Raw genomic sequence first — 16,021 nt, 5'->3', positions numbered from 1 at the left:
CATTAACATTGCCATCCCTGGAACATTGCTGAATGAAACTTCTCTAACACACATGTTCTCTCCTTGATGTGCATCTCAGCCTTCGCACTACACATCGCTTCAGCACTAGGCTCTTAGGTGCAGTGACATCTCTCTAGTTGCTTGAAATTAGCCACACTGGGAGTATCTATACCACAGAAATTGGCAAATACTATAGATCAGGTCTTGATTGGTTGACTTAGAGATTTGAGAAAATGACACAGAAAATGTTAACAATGTGGTTTGAAACTTAAAATAGGACAATGTCTGAAGTTGGTACACTGCAAATAGCACCAAAAATGTCTGAGCGAACAGTCTGCTACTATTTAAAAACTGACTCAACAAAGAAGCCACTCCATGAGTGACATTCTGAAATATATCTTTCTGTTTCAATTTCACCTTAATCATTAAACAATAGCATTCATGTCTGAACTATACTGTTGTCAGTCACAACAATGGGTTGGCTATGATGATAATCAACAAAAGCATTGGGTGAGAATCAATTGTCAAAGGAAATTGACAAAAGGGAATGTGATGTATTTTATTATTATTTGCAAGTTGTGTCTGACACATGCTTCATTAGGAACATTTGTAGCTCAAATTAATTTATTTCCAAAGAGCTGGTTTGGGCACATCACTGCTTTGAGCTGAGTGACTTCAATTATTTAACCACATCTCCTTTATTTGGTTGATTAGGTAGAAAACAAAGAATAAACACATTTTTTGGACAAGCTTTTGAAACTGGAATAAATTGTTGTTCTCAAGCTTTTGTATCCAGATAGGAACCCCATGGATCTCAGACTCCTCATCCACCTAGCCCTTAGGCAGACCAGGGGCTGACTCACCCCTGGGCATTCCCTCCCCCACCTCCCAGAGCTGGCCATAGAGAGCTGTGTTTAGATCATACCTGCTGCCAGGCAGGCAACTGAAAACTCACCATTAGGTGGCAGGAGCAAGATGCTCTTGATGCCTCTGGTCCTTCAGGTAATACACTTAATTTGGAATACCATGACATAAAGATGAAGTGTTCAAAATCTGCAGTCAGACTTTGTCTAGAGAATTCTAGGCTGTCTAGAGCATTCTAGGCTGACGATCAGTGTTGGCACCATGAGAAAAAAAATCTTTTTTTTCTTTTGAATTTTTTAATATTTATTTTTTAGTTTTTGGCGGACACTACATCTTTGTTTGTATGTGGTGCTGAGGATCAAACCCGGGCCGCATGCATGCCAGGTGAGCACGCTACGACTTGAGCCACATCCCCAGCCCCGAGAAAAAAAATCTTAACCTCTAAGGCCAAGTATGGATAACAGTAAGACTGAATCGACTTCACCTTTGGAAGAACCAGTTCCCCTTTGGCAAATCCACTTTCCTTGCCTTCCCAAGTTGTGGCCACTACTGGCTGCTCAATACATTCCACAATCACAGCCAACCTAGATTATGTTTCACCTAAGGAGTCAGAAAAGCAGCTCTCCCAATATTCCTGCCAGATCTCCCATAATCGGTGCTAAGGGTTCATGTGTCACACACAGGTGACACGCATTGAACAGGGCTTCCTGGAAACTGACACTTGAAGGAGATAATTCTACTGGCTAGATAATACTACTCCCTATGCTGAGAGGGAACCAGTTACAGCAAGGAGCTCTGACATCCTCCTTTCTGCCCCCACTGCCAATATCTGCCCTGGGCATTCACCAGGAGGCATCTTATGCTTTGTTTTGAGGGAGTTGACCAATAACTTCTCCCTGGATTCTTAGCCCAGTCTGCAGGGCTTCACCGCCACCTACTGGTGAGAATGTTCACTCCAGAATGAACTACCTCAGTTCTTACACCACAGGTGCCGGACCACAGTTGTCTGACTCTTGGGGAACTTTCTCAACTATCGCCCCCACCCCCTGCCAAGCCAAATATTAAATGTCAGCATTGAAGAATTAAAATAATAGCAACCAGTTTGATTTTCTGTCTGTATAGAATTCATGAATGAAGATTTTGTAAGGAAGCTGCTGACTGTAAATGGCTGGCTCAACTTATTTCTTCCAATCCAGGTTTTGACATCATCTCCATTAACACTTTTGATGAACAGCATTATATATCCAAGATGATTCAGGTCATTTTAACAAAATCTTCTTGAAGCTGTTCCAAGATGGATCGATACTAGATCTAAAACACCAGTTTCCTGTAAAGCACAGACATCTCTCCTTATCTGAAAAACAACAAAATGTTACCTTCTGTTCTTGAATGACACTAAAGACAAAGGTGGGTTTTAAAGATCTTCACCCCAGTGAAAACCCCGGGGTGGCTGTGTTTACAAGTCCAACCACCACATTTTAGGCTGTCAAGGAATGATTTAAAAAGTCTTAGTAATGATTTTGCAACAGATGATGGTTCGGAATGAATTAAAATGACCACAAAATAGTTTTATTTTCTTCTGAGTTTATTTTGAATTTTCATTTTTGGATAACTAAGCAGCTCTTTAGAGAGAATGCACAGAAGAGTCATTCTGGCACTTTTGGATAGTACATAATTTTTTTTTTAATAGTCACATTCAGTCCCCTTGCTCAGTCCATACTCTCATGTTTGCCGAGCAAGATCAGCCCATAGGATTCCAGAGTTAATATGCAACCAACCGTATATACAAACAGCCAATAAAACCATAACGGTGGCTTATGGCCAAAGGGATGGGGTAGGGAAGGGCATCTCTAAAGTGTCCTCTAGTCTATCTTAGCTAAACAAAACCCACATTACACAGGGTAACTAGAGAGTACACTGAGCTGAAATGAGAATGCTGAGCACAAATGGCACTTGGCAGCATGCAGTTTAAAGAAAAGGGATATCATTTAATAACTTTATATAAAATCCAGGCAGTTCAATTAAAGGGATTAAGAAAAACCAAAAAACTGAGGGACTGTCTGTTGTCACTGTAAAAAAGGCACTTGGAGTTAATGGGACCAGAATTGAAAGACTCTTAGCTGATAAAAGTTTCAGTACGATTTCATTAAAAGGCTTGGATGTTAAAAGATGACACTCAGGAGTTCCTGAAGGGAGACACCAAAAACAAACCACTGAGAAGTAGAACAGATTAAAATGAGGGAATGCAATTTTTACAACCAAATTGTATTGAAAAGAAAAATAGAGAGAGAAGAAGCAAATCCCCAAACAAGCCCTAACCAAAGCAAAATCTAAGCAAAATAAGAAACAAAGCAGCAATGCATAGCTTTCCTTGAAGATAATGCCTACCTTGGGACACAGAGTGCCACCCTCATTTCTCAAGAATAGCTTCACAGTAGCATTATCGTGAGAAAATGGATTCAAGCAATGCAAAAAGAGTTTCATCTGTTCCCAGAATCCGAGGGAAAACTGAGGTGATCCTTGGAGTGTAGCAACATCACGGGCGTTTTTGCAGCATCCCTGGTGGGTGGACAGGTCAAGTCTGTGGAACGACGTTCAGACACTTCTCCCAACCACCTCCCTGGAGGTGCAGCATCTACCAGAGTCATCCTTTATTCCGAGAAATAACTTTAACTCCCTTCTACCATTGACAGGGCAATGCCCACGCAGCGGACGTCCACTCCTGCGGTAGCCCTTCTTCGGCTCCTCCACAAACAGGTACGCGCTTCAGTAAGAAAGGATATTTGGCAAGGTTATATCCCACGGTTGGGTGGCTCTGTGACAGCTCACTTAATGTTAAATGCCATCAGGGGTCTCTCCTCCCGTTTCTGCCAGGGGCTCTTCTTGTCTTCTCCTTGGTCGTCGTCATCATCTTCATCGTCTTCGTCGTCATGAGCAGATCTTCTCTGGTGGGGACTGGCTAATGGCTCCGGGGGGACATCTGCAGTTCGTTTGGTCGTCTCTTCCTGCAGGCTGGGCAGCTGTCCACCACTTCTCCGACCCGAGCCTTCCAACAAACATCGCAGCGCACTGTCCTCGGGGGTGCAGACTGTGGTCCCACACTCGCTGCCGCTTGGGTCCATGTCATCCAAGTACACCAGCTGCGTGTAGGCGGCGCTGTCCGGGGCCCTGGGTTCTTTCTGCTGGTGCTCCTGGACAGGTGGGTGGCTCTGCTGGAGAGACAAAGGGTCTCCCCTTCCCTTGCGGGCAGATTTTGGTTCATTCATATCCACACCAGAGTCCAAACTGGCGTCGTTACTTCCGTTCCTTCCAGCTCTTTGGAGATCAATGTATGAATGTCTAACATGAGCATTGGACCTTCCGTCCAGGGACACAAACCACGCCCGGGGGTGTGGAAGTGGCTTCCCACCTCCAAGTTCCATCAGAGCCTTTTCTGTCAGGAGCTGCACCTCGCTGTTCATTTGAGCCAGAGCCGCATCATTCAAGGATGCTGGGATGGACAGAGACTCTGACATGGATGCGTTCTGAGGGCTCCATTCCCGCGTGCCTGCCTCCTGCAGGTGCTGCTGAGAGATGGCCTGGGAAGACAAGGGCTGTCCCTGCATCTGAGAGGACGGGTGTGGGAAGATCCCTGCGTGGGGGTTGGAGAGCTCAGCCTGAAGTCTTCCAATTTCCAGCTGCTGGTCTGCTGGGACAACCAGAGGCTGACTGACATAGGAATGGTCCCCTGGGAGTTTCATATAATGGGCAGGGATGACCAAGGCAGGTAACACTTTTCTGTAAACGCTGTCATTGACCTGGTCCACAGAACTACAGCAGATCAACTGGCCCGGCCGCGGGAAAGACGTCGGTCTCTCCAGGTGATCCACGGATCGCGACATCATACATTCAGTAGGTCTGCGGTCCAGCAGTTGCTCTTTTTCAGGAGATGAAGGCGCAGGGTACATATGTTCCTGAATGGTGAGTTTGCTTCCTGCGGATGCTGGGCCTTCTCGGTCCTGCTTTTCAAATAAAGGCTGGGATAGTGTAGTATTATAACTGCCCCTGTAGTCATTGTGGCCGGGGGACTCGTAGCCTTCTCTTTCCATAGATTTTCTTGCCTTTAAGGGAAAAATTTCCACTGATTTATGGTAGTCTTTGCCCAGTGTCCCACTTGGAGTCAAGTTATCAAAGGAGGTTTGGCTTTTATCTTCTTCCTTATGGGAGAGCAGTTCTTCCCGGGAGCTAAATTCTTGTGAGGTACTGTAAGAGAGCTTCAGCATGGGTGTGTGCAGGTCCCCCTCTCCGCTGGGGGACATCATTTCTAAGTGGACCCCACTCATCAGCTCCTTGGTCCCTGGGGCCTCTGGGCGGCTATGACTGGCAACGGACAGAGGGCCAGGGAATTCCGACGCCCGACGAGAGAACAGCAAGTTGATGTGCGACATGGAAGTGGACTGATCTCTTTTGGAACTCTCGAGGGCTGCCGGAAGCTGCAGTTTTCTGTGGTGCTGACGGGGTTTCAAGCACTTCCTCCTGTGACCAAAGACACGACCCACAACTAGAGATTAGAGATTCTCATGATGGAACAGTTTCAAGTTTCAGGCAAAATACTAACTCTCAATTTCCACAAGGAGAAACAAAACAACTCATCAGGGGCCAGAAACCTCTCACCACAAACCCTCACTCACCCAATGCTGACCCAGAGCAGCAGCATCTGGAGAGTGATCCTCAAGTTTTTGTAAGAACAGCCAACTAATTCATTCGTAAGGGGTCACCCAAGAGCCAACGGTAAACATTCTTGCTCAGTGAACAGACGTGGCATCAAAATAATAATAATTCTACTTTGATCTTGAGAATATCATCTCTCCATCAGTATTTGGGAGTATTCCCAGGGAATCAGATGACAATTGTCAAACGTTTTTTATACAACTCCCCTTGGCCTTACACATCGTGTAGTTTCATTTGTAATTTAGATCATGCATTTGAGTTTGTAGATATTGTTTCACAACAAGAAAAAGGATCTCAATTTAGAAAAAAAAAACACAAAAAAGCAACTTCATACCAATGCTTCCAAATACCAATTGCACAAGAACTTCGACATTAAAAAAGATATTGCCAAAATGGTAACACTTTACCTGCAATAATATAAAAGGAGACACAGCAAAACCAAAAGTATGAAAGCCATTCCTCCTAAAATGGCCAAAAGAAACACGGTGTGATACGTGGTAATGTCCTGTGTTACAACGGGACCTAGAAGGTCAGAAAATGGCATTTTAGATATTTTGATACCTTTAAATAAAAAGAGGGATAATTAGTTGAGAACATAATGTCTTTTTTCTTACTCTTCCTGGCAGGGGCACAGAGCAAAGGCCAGACAAAAATACCTTTGATTGATGGGTTTGTGGCACCATCACCATTTCATTCCATAATTAACATTATTATGGAAGCTTCCGGGGCCAGCAGCACTTTCAAAACTCAAATAGGAATGTGGCTGTGTCAAGAGACTCTTCTTATCTGAGAAGTGAGCCTCACCTGGCAGCATGTTCAGCATTCTAAATACATGCTCTTTTTTTTTTAATATTTTTTAGTTGTCCATGGACCTTTATTTTATTTATTTATATTCAGGACCAAGAATTGAAGCCAGTGCCTCACACATGGTAGGCAAGCACCCTACCACTGAGCCATGACCCCAGACCCATGATCTTTTAATAAAAGCAAATGGATGCAAGAGAACATAATAAGGGGTTTCTCACCTTTAAGAGATGATCTGAGTATCTGGAGATTTTATATGACAGGAAAAATAAAACAAAAGATCTTATTCTCGATATGTTTGGGCAGCCAATTTTTACTATATAGAGTGCCCTTTCTCTAAATGCATGACATAAATTTACACTGTCTAAATATATGACATAAATTTACTATGACTTTAAAAAGTCAATAACTTGTTACAGGCTGTTAAGTGTAATGAAAATTCTTTCCATGTAAAACAATAAAACATTCTTCTACATTTTTTAAAAGACTAATTGCACACGGCCACAGACCTCTTTTCTTTTTTTTTTAGTGGTACTGGGGACTGAACCCCAGGGCCTTGCTCCTGCCAGGCAAGCATTTTACCACTGAGCTACATTCCCAGATCTCTTAATTGTATTTTGCAACAGGGTCTCATTAAGTTGCCTGGAATGGTGTTGAACTTGTGATCAGTCTGCTTCAGCCTCACAACTAGCTAGAATTACAAGTGTATTGCATCAAGCCCGGATAGCCACAGACCTCTTTAGAATTTACAGATAAGGTTCCTAGAGATAAAAATATTTCATTTAAAAATATATATTGTAAAGAATCCCAAAAAATAGGAGTTTAATTCATATCTTTTAAGTCTAAAAATAGTGCAAATTTGTCTTAATATTACGGACACAATGGATCAACAACAAAAACCTCTGCAAATTACAATATCTGGGCTTTGAGCATTTATTGGTGGCCAATATCCTGGCAGTGGGCCAATGCAGAGAAAGGAAAAAAAACTGTGGTTTCACATTATTCCAGGGTAGCCTGATTATGATTACTAAATCCCACAAATACCCATTTGCTTAAAAATATTTTTGATAAGTCAAGAGACAGATTTCTTCAAAAATCATTTTAAGGAGCCAAATCTCTTAAGAGTTAGATCAACAGAAAGAGGTTTATCAATTTTTGAAAATATTGGCATTTCTGAGTCCAAAAGAGAACACCATTCTCTTCCAAATATAATTCACTTCAATGGTGTGGGATGTTAGGGATGAATGTTTAGCAAGCTGGAAAAAGAACTCCACACTGCTTCACTTCACTTGTTCCATATACAACTTCTTATACAAAGGCAACCTCCCCAGACGGGGAGCCTTGTGAGAAGCCACCAAGAAAACTTGGCTACCTGGGTTTGATCCCCAGCACCACAAAAATGAGACAAACAAAACATGCATTAGGCACACATAAAAATCATTTCCAGAAAACTGAAACTTGGTCTGTTCAGTACTCAGAAGGTAATTATTTCAAACTCTGCCACTGGAAATCTGCAGAAAATTCATAGCTGTGCTTTGCTTCCTTCTTAAGCAGAGAATTAAAGAATGAAACCCCCATTATTTTCTTCTTGGTTTTGGACTTGTAAAAACACAGCATTACTGTCATTTGCTTTAATAAATTGATGGCTGTGAGTTTACCCATGCCTGTATCCACACATTAAATACCATCAGGCTGGGCTATGGATGCTCTCAGAGCTCTTGAGTCTCTTACTTCATGGCTGTGTTCGTCAGTCTCCTTTCCTTTTTACAAAAGCATATATTCATCTGTGGCATAATAGAAAACTGATAGCCACAGTTGTTTTGAAATCTGTCTAAAACAAAAGTTCACTTTAATGCATGGGCTTTGTGGCTTCTGCTTTGGTACCTAAGGAATTTCTTTTCTTTCTTTCTTCCTAGTCACATTCTTAATATTTCAAATTAGGAAAACGGGGCATTTCTGTACCTGGTTCATGCTTACAATACTATAAGAACCACACCATCAAGAAAAACACATATCTGAAGTGTAAATTTTCTTGCTATGGGAACATAAAATCAATGTAACAAACTTTTCAACACCCATCTACAAATGGTCTCCAACACGTTAGTTACTTTGGGAGTTTACGTGTTAATTCCAGTGATAATTCCCTTACTAAAATACTTTGAACTTCCATTTGGAAATGCCTTCATGGTTAATTTGCAAGAGAGACTTTTTAATCACAGCACATTTTGACCTAGCTCAATCTCCTATTTTGTTCACCAGACTTGGGCATGCATGACTTTTAGATGTGTTTAAAAAAATAGCAATCAAAGGTGCCTATAAGTATAAGATTGGCCACTACGGAACAGTTTCATGAAGGTAGGCAATTCAAGTGTTATGGATTCTAAAGAAAAATGTAGCAATGGAAGACATCACTAGAAATGATTCTGTGAGATGCCCATTTTGCAAAACAATTTGGAATATATATTTGGGAATGTAGGTTAAAAATCACATTTTTGAATCACACTTTAAAAAATAGGAGTGAATTCACATACTCAAAGTGGAGATTATTCTTTTGGGCACAGAGCAATTGATTTGCATGTAAGCAGTTTGGAAATGTCAAATCAAATATTTTGCCCTAAGAAGCCCACTATGGTGACTTTCTGCTAGTCCTTCTGTTGAGTGTTCTTCCTATGAGCTTGCTCACACCAGGCCCCAGCTGTTTTGGGAATTAGGGAGGAGGTCTGAGCCTCCTCTGTGGGTTTCTGATTAAGAATGCCCCATGGCAGCTGTCTGAGCAAAACAGAGACAGGAGGCAAGACTATTTTCCATGCATTATTCTTATCTTAAATGGGAAAGTTCCAACCAGAACTCTTCCACCCCCACAAAATGCCTTTTTTCCATCATTTGATTTCAGACTTTGAAGCAGTTTTGAGTTGGATGTAATCTCTCTGCTGAGGTTATTTTCAAATGCATACTTAGCCTGAGCCCTCAAAGAAATCAATCCCCATCATCGCCAGTGTTGGCTTCATGTTACCTGGGATGGGAGGAGACATGGCTGCCACCCAGTACCCCAGCTGGGGGGCAATGTACGTCCACGTTAGCTGGCTGCCTTCCTGGTGCACGAGGCCTAGACCGCTCTTCAGCCACGTTCCTGTGGGATTCAGAAAAGAACTTTAGCTATGAGCATGCTAAACTCCTATTTAAGGCTTATGTACTTGTAAAAGTCACCTTAAATGTCATGTTTAGAGCTCATTTGGTAGTCTGGAGAGTTAAATCATCACCTGGAGATTGCATACAGCTCTCTGTAAAAATTCTTTTCAACTTTCCTTTAGGGAAAAGGTGAACAATTTTAGTCTTTCTTTGCCTTCTCCCAATCAAAGTAGTTTCAGCCACTTTATTAAATATCCCTCTTTCCAAACACAGATAATTTCAGCAGAAGCCTTTGCAGTACAGAAATAGAATAATGGCAGCATGCCAGGGGCTGTTGGAAGTGAAAAGAGGGGGGAGAATCTTGTGTTGTTTATAATCATTATCTTTGAACAAATAAATTTCTTATACCTAATCACAGATTGGCTATGTTACAATTACTTAGAAAGTTTTTTTTTCTTAAGAGAGAGAGAGAGAGAGAGAGAGAGAAATTTTTTTTAATATTTATTTTTTATTTTTCGGCGGACATAACATCTTTGTTTGTATGTGGTGCTGAAGATCGAACCCGGGCTGCATGCATGCCAGGCGAGCGCGTTACCGCTTGAGCCACATCCCCAGTCCAAAAGTTTTTTTTTTTTTTTTTTAATTTTAAATGTATAATTCCTCAATCTTTGCAAATTCTGTTCCAGTAAGCAAGCCTGGCTTAGGTGAGTATTTAAGAAAAAAAATTCAGTTGGTTGTGATGCTAAGAAACACTGAATAAGTCAAAGTAAGTTCAGGTTTTATCATCAGTCACTACTTTAATTGTCATTAAGGAACCACTATGTACTACCTAGTCACAGTATACATGTCTTACATATATTTTATCTAAAATTCTCAAACAATCAAACAGAGTAGGCCTCAGGGTCCCTTTTCAGATGAGGAAACTGAGGACTAGGAAGTTGTAAAAACCTTCCAAGGCCTTTTGGTGCTGGAAAGCACAGTGGAGGTACCTAGGCCCACCCAACCTCCATCCAGGGCAGGGTTATTGCTTCCCCTCGGTCATGCTGTATTCCTACCAACCTTCCCAGGGTCTGATTATTTGATTACTTTGTAAAGTTTGTCAGAGCAGACCCACTGAGGAAGATTAACTTGCCTGAGGTTGTAGGTGGTTTCCCAGCCCAAAGTGGAAACACTGCAGAGCACACTGCTCTCTGAGGCCCGGGAGGGCTGCTGTGGGCAGAAGACAAGGGAGAGGCAGATGAAGCTCTCCCATGGCTCATGCCCACAACTCTGACCCACCAGTTTGGAGGGTGGGCTGAACACTCCAGGCTCCTGCATAGCTGGATGTGCTGAAAGGATCAAGTGTACCGAATATTCTACCCATCTCCACATCTCTGCCTTTCTTAGGTGCGCGTATGGCTGAGGCAATAGTGGATTATTTCCCCTCTGAAGAAAGAAACAATACTTGGGCAGCTTCTAGACACTATCAGTTGCCATGGTAACATTCAAATGCAGTGGAAAGGTGCCTTGTGATGTGATGCCTCCTGTCTCACAGCCCCCCTCCTCTGCTTAAAGGACAGCGACACACAAAGACGGACGGTGGGAGAAGCCAGGCATTCAGGGGAGCTTTGCATTCTCTGGCTGTCCCATGCAACAGGCTTGCTGGTGGCTCCAGATGATTCCTGTTCAAATTAGAGCAGAATTTAAACTGAAAGGACTCTAAAATGAGTCTGAGGACATAGAAGCCCAATTCAGATTCATTTCCAGAGGTGGGTCTGCCCCCAGGTCATTTGGCAACTGAGAGGAATCACTATGTCCCATGGAGGCTTCCAAGGAAACAGAAGACATTGGACACTGAAGAAGAAAGGTTTCTATGTTGGGTAAGAACATCTCCCCAGAGGTAGAGGATGAATTTTTACGACTGCTTCCACCCCCACGCCCCAGCCCCTGGGTCCCCTCCAGTTCCTACCTGACTTACATTCCATGCCCACTCCCACACATGTGCTCCCCCAATAGCAAGATTTCTGGATCAGCCAGGAGGCGGCTGTGCATTCTTTGTTTTGCAGTTTCCCCCAAATTGGATTCTTGAGTGACTGCTCTTCAAATGGGGCAGATACTTAGGTTAGGATAAATGGGCCTCAGAGACTAAGAGCTGGAAACAGCCCTAATTCCTGCTCATTCATGAGCAAACCACCTACCTTTATCCCTAGGTTTGCCTTTGCCTTCTACAAGAAAATCAAGTGAAACAGACTTTAAAATATCTCCAAGTTACATCTGGGGCAAGCCAAGTGGGTAGAAGAACACACATAAACACAGACACACACACCATCCAGCGGACAGGTCCCAGGTCCATCTAGGGAGACTGGGGATCTGGCAGTGGTGCCAGTGGAAGCCAGAAAGACCAGTGACTGAAGAAGTCATAGCTGTTTTTGGAGTTCAGCAAGGGAAACAGTGCCCTTTGGGCAGGGGAGAAGGATGAAGTTAGCTTTGATGGTAGGGTTTGTCAGTAGTGGGAGGGGATGAAGCCAGGAGAAAGAAGGAGAGGCTATTCCAGGTAAGGGAACAGCAAGGACCTTGTCATAGAGCAATGGGTATGAATGACGGACAGGAATGGGGCAGAAGGAAACCCAGGTTGCATTCAAGAGAGTGGTGGGAAGGAGTTTGCCTTCACCTGGGCAGGACTTCAAATGTCATTAGCAGTGGGAAGTTGCTGGGGACCTGTAAACGAAGGCACAGAATGGCCAGTCTTCCCAACACCTCTTCCTGTACTACACACTCCTCATTGGTTCTTGCCAAGTTGGTCCTTACAATTCACAATACAAAAAGTGTGGCTTTGTCTATTATCATGGGTCCAACCTCACATAGTTTTACTCTTTTCCAAAAGTCTACCCATCTTCCAAGATACAAATCAAGCCTTCTAGTATATCAGGTATACCTTAGGTTGCTGGCTATTTTTCTAGGTCTTATCTCCTCTAGAGGACAGTAAGCTTTAAGAGTTTGAGCCTTTGCCTTATATTCCTTTTGTCTTCTCCACTCCTAGAAATATCCACAGTGTAGGAACTCAACAGTACTTCTAATGGAGTGAAAGCTACAGATGCAATCCAAAAATAACATCAGGTAACCTGCGGTCGGCTGGAAAGATATCCCCGCAGAGTGTGATTAAAATGGGATGCTACTCTTCCCAACTAAAGGGAGCAGAGTCATCTGGGGAAGAGTTATTTATTTTGGCATACATTTTCTGTAAAATGCACACATAGCCAGTGACTACGGTGTGACACTGTTTTGGGATTCAACAATCATGCTGTTACTGGCAAAGCATTTTCCAAGGTTTCTGTGTTTTGTGGGAGGGAGGAAGTAAGCTACAGGGAATACAAGAATTAATGAATTGTATACTAGAAACATATGCTTCTCATTACTGGAATCTTGATGCTGCTGCGGGTGCAGGCTGGTTTCCCCACCTGGGCAGCAGGCACACAGAAGAAGAGATGATTGTGCTCAAGCCTGGGGACAGAGGCCTGAGATTCCTTCTTCACAGGTGATACTGCTGGCAGAGCAAACAAACTCCCTAATGTCCCTTCTGTTGAATAAGATTATGTGATGGCCGGTGCTGTGACCAGATGCTAACAGTGTTCATGTGGTGGTGGTGGGGTGTCGGGCTCTGCTCAGGCAGAGCAAGGCAGGGACCAAGTTACTCCTACTCTATGGACAAAAGAAAGCTCCTGTTGTTCTTGCCTGTTGTCCTCCAGGCAGTTCATCTGCCAGCCAGGTGGTGCCTACTTCCTCTGGGCTTTTCTGTCCTTCCCTAGGCTACTCCTTCTTAGCCTCTTTCTGTGGCTTCCTACTGCCCCCTCAGCATCCTCCTTCCAAGCAGGCAGTTGCTGGGACATGCAGGCCCAAGGCAGGGTCACCTGGTACAGGCAGGCAGGACCCCAAGTGTCTCATCCCTTCACACCTTATCAGGGTGCCAGGCTTCAACCTGTAGAAGGTGCATAGTCCCAGCACATCAATCTGGCTACTGAGCAGGTGTCTCAGGAGTTAGCTGGGTGACATTGCCTTTTTGCTCTGATTGAGGCCTCTGGTTGGGACTGCGTGTGTGAGAAGGTCATGTGGTGATCTCTCTGGCAACACCAAGAAATGAAATTCTGCATGACTGAAATTTCTAAACTGTCAGTTTTCAAGTAGTTGTAAGGCATTTGAATCCTCTAATGTATTCTTAAGCAGAAACAAATATATAAGCTAGATTAAAAGGTAAGCCTCTCTACACAGAGGTCAGGAGAAGTGCCACTCAGTGGCAACTTTCAGCACACCCTCCTAACCATGGTCTGGAAGCTATCGTCTACATTTGCCAAAATTGGAAAAGGCAGTTTTATACAAATTCTAAAATGCATCTTTTCGGGCTGGGGATGTGGCTCAAGGGTAGCGTGCTCGCCTGGCATGCGTGCGGCCCGGGTTTGATCCTCAGCACCACATACCAACAAAGATGTTGTGTCTGCTGATATCTAAAAAATAAATAATAAAAAAAATAAAAAATAAAATGCATCTTTTCTCCTGTCTTACAAAAGTGAACACGTTTTTGATTTGTCTTTAAAATTCAGGGTTCTGATTATTGATCAACTATTACGATAGGTTCTGACATACTGATGCCCTTAGGAATCCAGAGTTGAGGGTTATGGATGTATTTGCTCTGATGATAAACAGTCCTACCTGCACTTACATTTGCTCCCCTTTGCTTTCTTTCTTATAGTTTGCCGTGTTGCTGTTCTCACCTCCCTGCCCCCTGCAGTCTGTTTTTGGGAAACATCATCCGGCCCAACCTATGTCTGAATAACATATACAGGTCATGTGAGGGGTGGGAGAACAAACCAGTTATGGAACAGTGACATACTGAATCCAGGGTCAGAATTATTATTCTCTAAAGTTAAGCCAAGCACCATAGAAAGACATACTTTCAAGAAAAAAGTATGCATTGAAATATTGCCCTCATATTTGGGAAAATAGTTAGTTATGTATTCGGCTGGCAAGGTTCAATGTGTTTAAAGAACCCTGAGTTCTTCATGTAGAAGCTGCATTTAACTACAATGATTATCACACATAATAAGGGACAGGCAGGAGAAGACAGGCCTCATGCTCCCATGCAGGATGGGATGGGGTCTCCTAGCAATCACTAGGGGGGCCACTTTCCTGCCTGGTTACCAAGCACTAATGAGGTCAACTTCTATTTGCAACATATAAAGAAAAGTGAGTACAAAAATCGAGCAAATGGCTCTCCAAAGGCAAAAGAATGGTAAAATTCAAGGAAAGACTCATCTAAAACATAACATCTAATTTTAATACAACCTAAGGAGGTCAGATTTACCTTGCTTTTCCCACCTGGCATGTTAGTTGGCTTGGAAGCCCCTCTCTAATAGGTACACGACCTCATTCCAACAAACACTTGGTAATAAGCAGAACGACCTGATCTTATGAGCACTGTAGAGTTTAGAAAGGAAACTCTAAGTAAAAAACCTATACTTTCAGAGATTGCATGTTGACATTGACACCTGGAACATTAGCCAATATACAGAAACACATGCTCCTGTTCTCACTTGAGATCTGTGTCATGTCAGACCTCAGTTCCCTGGACAGATAAATGCCCAGCACTAGAAGTACTCAACTGACTACATAGATGACTTCCAAGGCATAAGAAAATACTCCAAGTGAACTCTGACGTGCTAGGGATGGCACAGAGACATGGAGAGTCCTGTATGATATCATGGGGCTGCTGAAGCAAGTCTGGAGCCCCTGCTTCACATTTCTTTTGTCATGTATGCAAGCAATACATAGCCTCATCATTTATACACGGGAGCTGGGCATTCTACTTCTTGCAGCTAACATGTTCTACATGACATATTTTTCCTGAACAAAACTGGAGTTGGTTCTATGAGGTTTCTAAGCTGGGACTCAGTTGGAAGAAATTCCACAGCCACTCCAAAAATCCATCTCAAAAAATTTCTACCAATTGAAAGGTGATTGTTCACACAGTGAAATAACAGCCACTTCTACTCCTAAACCCACATTTTCACTGTGTAATATTTGGAAACATCTGTGATGAGAGATGAGGCCACTTGTGCTGATACAGGCATGAACTCAAGACAGTGGGGACCACATTTCCCCTGTTTTTCAGCTGTTTTCTCTGGTCAATAACCATCTCTTCACTTGGGCGGTGGTAGCCCAAGAATCAGGCATGGGATAAGCATTAGCTCTCTGAGGGAATGATCTTAAGAAGTATACTTCTCAGATTCAAAGTGAGCAGCTCTTCTTCCTCTTCCTCTTATCATCACCATCACTATCATCATCACTATCACCATCACTATTATGTCCTTCCTGACCTTCGAATAAACTGGTTTTCTTTAGGAGCCAGACAGATGTTGCTTTTGGATGCTTTCATCTCTTTTAACCTCTACTATAATTTTCTACCAATTGTACACATAGTAGTTCCAAGATCTAAGTCTACTTTGTTGCATGCTTTAGCACACTGGCGCAGGATCATTTGATA

At 43.0% G+C, this 16,021-nt stretch overlaps 1 protein-coding gene across 2 annotated transcripts in view; it reads right to left on the bottom strand.

Annotated features, from left to right (window-relative positions):
- Positions 1 to 2,428: 2,428 nt before the first annotated feature.
- The window catches only part of Fam171a1 (family with sequence similarity 171 member A1), a 116,416-nt gene continuing 102,823 nt past the window's right edge, over positions 2,429 to 16,021 (bottom strand). Inside the window, exons 6-8 of one of the 2 annotated variants that reach the window (XM_078023366.1) lie at positions 9,392 to 9,508; positions 5,982 to 6,096; positions 2,429 to 5,379 (exon numbers count right to left, since the gene is read on the bottom strand). In XM_078023366.1, the coding sequence (XP_077879492.1) occupies positions 3,690 to 5,379; positions 5,982 to 6,096; positions 9,392 to 9,508 (1,922 nt within the window). In that variant the 3' untranslated portion in view covers positions 2,429 to 3,689. The remainder of the gene's footprint in view (positions 5,380 to 5,981; positions 6,097 to 9,391; positions 9,509 to 16,021) is intronic. The other variant, XM_078023367.1, reaches the window with a different exon arrangement.

The sequence above is a fragment of the Ictidomys tridecemlineatus genome, chromosome 10, assembly GCF_052094955.1.
Source record: "Ictidomys tridecemlineatus isolate mIctTri1 chromosome 10, mIctTri1.hap1, whole genome shotgun sequence".
Classification (NCBI taxonomy): domain Eukaryota; kingdom Metazoa; phylum Chordata; class Mammalia; order Rodentia; family Sciuridae; genus Ictidomys; species Ictidomys tridecemlineatus.
This window is presented reverse-complemented; position numbering and strand designations above follow the sequence as displayed.